At 38.8% G+C, this 7074-nt stretch overlaps 1 protein-coding gene across 1 annotated transcript; it reads right to left on the reverse strand.

The window, feature by feature from the left end:
- Positions 1–3436: 3436 nt before the first annotated feature.
- Positions 3437–4210, reverse strand: LOC120631747. Its single transcript, XM_039901427.1, has one exon. The coding sequence runs from the start codon at positions 4208–4210 to the stop codon at positions 3437–3439; it is 774 nt and encodes a 257-aa protein (XP_039757361.1).
- Between the last annotated feature and the right edge of the window lie 2864 nt (positions 4211–7074).

Genomic DNA, 7074 nt, shown 5'->3' on the forward strand with positions numbered 1-7074 from the left:
CAAGCACTCCAAAGTTAATGTTTAAATATTATTTAGCTTAATAAATCAGAACAAGGTCTCGGTAATAAATAAAGCCACTGTAGCCGCTTCTCGTTTAGTAGAATTTTAATAAATAGGAACCAATCATAAGAAAATTCTAATATCCAATTACTGCTTACTAAAGATTAAAATCTCTAAAATACCTGTAAAATTACAGATAAGGGATCGAATTGAAATGACTTTGTAAGGGATCTCGAGTTTCGAATACGACCTTCTCTATCATTATTAGGAACAAAAAGGGAGACAGTTAATTGTACAATACAAAGCCATCTCTTTCGTTTTTGCAGAAAATGAAAGAGACACGACTAGCTCGAGGGTTGTGAGAAGAAATATAGGGCGAGTAAAAATGTCGTGTTCAATGATTTATTTGTCGAACGGTAACGCATAACCACCTGGGTTGACAACTTTTATCGCCCATTATTAAAGCGAGTCGTATTTTTCATTAATCCCGACAAAATTTATGAGAATATAGTGGCTGCGATTAAAATCAATAAAGTTTCCATGGAAATTCTATATGAAGATATACCTATAATGTGTAAATATTATGGTAAAGTGAAATGGTAAAGATACATAAAGACTAAATTATATTACGTTCCGAAATACCTTTAGTGAGGTATATACTAAAAAAATATATGAATATCTTTAAATATATGAACTATTTAGTGTAACCGTCCAGATGAAATTTTTGAGATGGCTCGTAATTAGTTCAAAGTTTATATAAAACGTAAGCTTAAAGAATTTTCTTTTATTATATTACATGTATGATAAATAAGCTTGGGTATAAATTACTCTAACTGTATAGCTTAATATAAACTCGACTGTGGGATGATGATGGCAAAAAAAACCGGCCAGGTTTTTGGGCACTAGTTTTAAGTTAACGAATTTAGGTATCGCTTGAATCAGGTTTATGTAAGAAACATAAACTATTACTGATAACATTGTAATTTTCCGTGCTACCACTAGGTTTGTGGTAACTCTAGGGAGTTTTCCTATATCAGTATTCTTAATTTTCTTGCGATGTTGCGACATATATGTGCATGTATACACAACTGTAGTATATTTTATGAACCTTAATAAAAGGCAAACAAATTACAGTTTTTTCCTTGCAGAATCGCATACGAACGCCTATGCACAGAACTTTGTATTGAAACTATTTCTTATTATTGGAGTATGTTTTTGAAGTATAATGATGTGGGAAATAGGTCACGCAGCGAAATTAAAATACGTGTTGAAATTCATATAAATGTATATTTTGTGTAAAAATATGTATTAACTATGCAAAGAGTACTTTTTTTTTTTTTTTTTTTTAAACGAGGAGGAAAAAATCCATTCGGACTTCTGCCTTATGGCAGGGCATGTCCGACTTGCACGGACTAAAACAACCCCCCCTATCTGCCAGGTCTGCACGGAACCGCTGGGCATTACTTCATGCCGACCTTCTTTAAGTGTTTTCTCTCTTTTCCTTCTCATCTCTTTCTCGTTCCTCTCTCCTCACCATAATGTTTCTTAGCATTTGTGCATATTTTTGCCATTCCTCTTCACTGGAGAGCATGCGCGCTATCAGACTCTGGGAGTCTACATTACTACTCGCTCCCTGTGCTACGGATCTCAAGTCTGTGCAAGCAGGACATTCAAAAATAGCATGTCTTGGGGTGTCTTCCTCTCCACAAAAGTAGCATTCCTCTGTTGGAGCTTTCCCAATTGCGAAAAGGTAGGTGTTGAACACACCGTGGCCACTGAGCGCCTGAGTGATCCATCGGTCCACCTCTCCGTGCTTCCTGTTATGCCACTTCTTAAGGTCCCCAATTAACTCCCTCGTCCAGGCACCTTTTCCCGCTCCAGACCACTCTTTATCCCATTCCGTAAGGACATTGCCCCGTACTTCTAGTGGCGTAAATTCTCTATCCCTGTACAGCTGGGCACGTTCTCTTACCATTTTATCAATGGGAATAAGCCCTGCAATCACAAGCACAGCATCTGTGGAGATTGTTCTATACGCTCCACAGATACCTATCGCCATTCGTCTCTGGACCGCTTCAAGTTTTTTCCGGTAGAGTTCTATCTTCATTGCACCCTCAAAAATTGGCGCAGCGTAAAGGATAACGGAATGAGCCACTGATGCCAGAACTCTTCTTTTGCTTGCTCTGGGACCTCCCTTTGTCGGCATAAGTCTATGCAACGCATCCGTTAACTTTTGCGCTTTTTTGGCTACCTCCTCAATGTGTTTTTTAAAGTTGAGGCATTTGTCCAGCCATACCCGAAGATATTTGATATGCTCCTTTGGAGCTACTGTCGCATCTTCGATTTGGAATTTTATAAGGTCTAGCTTCCGCCTCCCGCTAAAAACAATTGCTTCAGTCTTCTCTGGTGCTAAAGACAGTTTTTTCTCTCGCATCCACCCATTGAGTCGTTCCAATGCTGTATTTGTCCTAGTTACGAGGGTTTTCTAGGTCTTAGCTACGACAACCAATGCCAGATCGTCTGCAAAGCCCACCAGTTGAACACCCTCCTCGTGTTTAATCTTGAAGACCCCGTCGTAGAGGATGTTCCAGAGAGTTGGACCGAGAATCGACCCTTGGGGTACCCCGCAGCTAACTTTTATAATTTTCTCCCTTCTCGTGTTATCCCTAACTTTAATGTATCTATCCTCGAGATAGCTGCCAACCATGTTTTGAATGTATCCAGGAAATTGCCTCTTTCGAAGTTCTAGGATTATTTCCTTCCAGGAGGCAGAGTTAAAGGCATTTCTTACATCTAGACATATTAGAGCACATAATTTTCTAGTTCTCCGTGTACCCAGTTTCGCTTTCAAGGCAATTTCCACGACTTTTTGTATCGCCATTATCGTGGATCGACCCTTTCTGAAGCCGTACTGATGGCAAGAGAGACCACCGTGATCTGGAAGCAATTCCTCGATTCGATTTAGGAGAACTCTTTCCATCAGCTTTCCATAGCTGTCTAGCAAGCAAACCGGTCTGTATCCAGTCGGATCGTCAGCTGGTTTGTTTGTTTTTTTAAGAAGCACAAGGGTAGCTATCTTCCAGGCTGATGGGAATATGCCTGATGTAAAGGCTGCGTCTATTACGGTCTTCACTTTTTCAGGAATGACCTCAATTGCAATTTTTACCAACTCTGAGCATATGAGATCAGGCCCTGGTGCCTTTTTCAGCTTAAGGCTTTGGGCTGCTTTCATTATCTCCTCTATAGCAACATTTACTTTTGGGGAGGCATCGGATAGAATTCGACAGAATTCATTATGGGACGGAAACAGCACGTCGACCACAGATGTGATTAGGTCCATATTAAGGCTTGGAGGACTACTTCGCAATTTTTTAGTTACTATTTTGTAACCTAGGCCCCAAGTATCTCTATCCACTTCATCACAAAGCTCTCTCCACTATCGTTCTTTTGATTTCTTTATCGCCAGTTGTAATACGAGTTTAGCAGACTTATATTCTTCTCTTAGTTTATTTTCTGTTTGGTCCATCTCAACTATACCAAAGTTATTTTTACCCTTTTTTCGTCTTTGCCGAGTATATTTTCGACGGCACTTTGTGCAGATCTCTCTTATCTCCCTAATTTTTTCATTCCACCAATAAACGGGTGCTTTCTTCCGTAATCCCTTTTTTGGCATCGCTTTATCACAAGCTTTTCTAGTGGCAGCTACTAATTCATCTGGTGTATTAATATATTGTTCCTTCAGAACACATTCAAACACCGGCTGATCTAGTTTGTCAAGTCTCCATCCTATTGGCCGAGGTGTGGTCGGTTTCATTTCCTTTTGGAGTATATGGAACTTTATATATCTGTGACCACTCAAGCTATCTTCATCAAGGACTTGCCATTCCGATATTTTGTGTGTTAGGCCTGGGCTTACAAAGGTAATGTCTGGAGTGGAATTCTTACTGCCTCTTTGAAACGTTGGCGAAAACCCCCTATTAACTATGATCATGTCTGCACTCGCGAGAAGCTCCATAATAAGACGTCCCCTAGCATTTTCGGTTTTAGTGGACCAAACGTTCGATGCCGCGTTGAAGTCTCCAGCCACCACTATTTCCCCACGCTGTGACTCAATACTTTCAAATAGCTCACTAACATCTTTTTCGAACTCCTCATATCTATTGTTAGGCGAGAAATAACAACTATATAGCGTAAGTTCAAACACTTTCATCGCGATAAAGCCATTTCCTCGAGCTACTACCTTGGTTTGGATCCTGTTGTTGAATATGACCAGTGATACATCTCCTCTACAGTCCGTTACCCAGTCTCGGGCCTCTAGTATCTTTCTATTCGGTTCTGCTATGATAGCTAAATCAATTTTATGTTCTTTTGCTGTCACTGCTAACAGATCATGGGCGACTCGCTACTACTACTATGCAAAGAGTACAGTCTTGTCTGAATTATTGTACGATTAATTAGTATAAGCGATCAAGTGTTGTATATATTTAGATAAGTTCTTCTCTTCATACATCACATAGTGACATATTAAATCAATATGATACTATATAATATTAGATTCCGTTCAAGAAACGTACGATTATGCGCCAAATACATGAACATGTAATTACATGAACTTTCAATTCACCTTTTGTTTATCAAGTGTTTCTAAATAACTATATTCTCCGAATAAAAAGGGCGGACGCCCAGGTAAGTTGTTCATTTTAATATCCTCTCATTCAATAAAGGAAATTCAAAAGTTTTATTTAACCGCACTAGATTCAAAGTTTGTTTCGTAGCAGTCAGAACACAAACACGGAGGAAAACAGGCACGTCTGCGTAAAATATGATCCCAAACAGCTTTGGTTTGCGTCCTTTGATCTGCCGAACACTGCTTGAAGTTACCGCACCGTTCAAGAATAAATGGTCAAAGTTTTTGCTCTTAAGGAATTGCTTTGACAAGCTTTAGGTCTGAAGTAATTTACCGTCGCTTTCGTTCTCGAACCTTATTTACACACTAAGATTTCGTACTTGGATACATTTCTAACAACCTTGAAACAAGAGTGACGCAATCAGTTTTATTGTGGGTATGTGTTGTTTTTATCTTACTTACTGTTCTTAAAAAGTGCTTCTGAATTTTCGCAATAAGTCGTCGGACGTATCTTAAATTATAAGATCAACGAAACGGAGCTTATGTATTGGAGCTTACCTGGAACTAATCCGATTAAATTTTGCCGGCAGGCGACACAATTATTGGTTTATAGGTGAAAACATGGAAGCGGTAATATACATTATTCATCTTTGATATCCCACGTGCATTAAGAATAAGTAATCAGCCTTTAGAATATTCTAGCTTCATTGTCACTTTGGTGCTTTCTTAATACCAAAAGCCTGTAACTCCTTATTCAGAACAGTAAGGGCTGTTTGAAATTATTAGTCATCTGTACGAAAGAAAGACAGGTATATAATATCTTATATAATAACTCTTTAGGACGCAGCGGTTGAAAACGCTAATAATTAGTGTCTTACACTAAAATGGTACTGAGATTTCTTTAACAGAAAATCTGATAACATCGTTTGGAATATCGTGATCCATAAACGAAACTACTAATCATTAAAGCAATAAAGCGGATGATTTAAAACACCATTAATTTCTTTTCTTAAAAGTTGCAACGATTTTGTACTGCTGTATAATATTAGAATTTTACAATTTATTTATTGGTTCTACTTTAGGGTTACTGAAAAGTAAGGTGGAATAGTAATGCTTTACCGGACGCCAAGCGCTTAAGCGTTCACTTACGACACCGCGTAGACACCGTTATAGATTTTAAGAATTAACACATCTTTTTCAGCTGCGATTACATCTGCTCTCATTAACGCTGAAAATGTAACAAACAATAGTAAACATTACAAAGACTGTTTAACAGTGCATAAGTATATTTCATAAGGAATCACCCTTCTTTTTTTTGGCGTGGTGGAAAAGCTTTATTGCTACGTCCGACCCTTGGACAGGACGGATGTTATGTGGGACTCCCCCATCTAAAGGGGGTTATACCCAAACTAAACCACCATGGCATGTCCCTCTTGTTGTCTTTGTTAGACGCCCGGGGAACATAAGGAATCACTCTATATAAATATAAACTAATAAGAAGCTAATTAATTTTCTAAGTTTTTACTTATGACGGCCCTATTGAAGAGAAAAGACCGACACGTGCATAGCACCTACGCTACGCGACGCGTACCTACCTTATAAAGTGACAGGAGTCACTTGATTTTACTTTTGCTTGCGATCGGCTGTATCTGATTTCTTTCAGTAAACACTATGGCAATGGTTTACTTTAAAACTATACGCGTTTCGGTTTCGCAGATAAGTCTCAGAGACAGTAAATAATATACCTCTAAAGCCTGTGAAGTATTATTTCGGTTTTCATTTACACGTAGCGCTAACTGGAAACGCTCCGTTTTACGAAGTATTAAACCATAAATTTGTTCATAAATATTGCCCACTCTCAGCTGTTCATATAAAAGCATAAGGGTATTAATACTGGTCTGTATGCGAGAGCACGAATTTGTTTCACCAACGTTGTCTCCCACTTTTATACTCTTTAAGGCTTACTCGCACACACGAAATATGTTTTGTGACGTCAAATTTGATACCTCTGCAGCAAACTACAATAACTATCGAGTTCATCATCTTTTTGACGAGCTCCCTGGCGCAGCGCTAAGCGCTGTCGTTTCGAGTAGGAGGGCTCGGGTTCAATTCCGGGTGGGGCAGTTTGGGAATTTGTAATACTTGCATTTTCGCTGGTCTGGTCTGGTGGAAGGCTTTTTCTTGTAGAAATATTAACAAAAAAAAAAGTCTCGGTAACCGATGTAAGTCTATAACTGCTGCACATAAGTCTTTTGTAAATCTTTCTTGTTTTGCTTACATCTTGCCACTTGTTTGATGTCGTCTGCTAACAAAGTTATGGTTTATTAAAACTACGTTTACCGGGGTAACCATTTCAGCAACGTTGAGACCCAGCATCCGTCGATTCTCCAAGCCGTATGACGCTCAATGTTACTTTGCGACTCGATAAATCGGAATAACTAATTCGT

The sequence above is a fragment of the Pararge aegeria genome, chromosome 18 (assembly GCF_905163445.1).
Source record: "Pararge aegeria chromosome 18, ilParAegt1.1, whole genome shotgun sequence".
Taxonomy (NCBI): Eukaryota; Metazoa; Arthropoda; class Insecta; order Lepidoptera; family Nymphalidae; genus Pararge; species Pararge aegeria.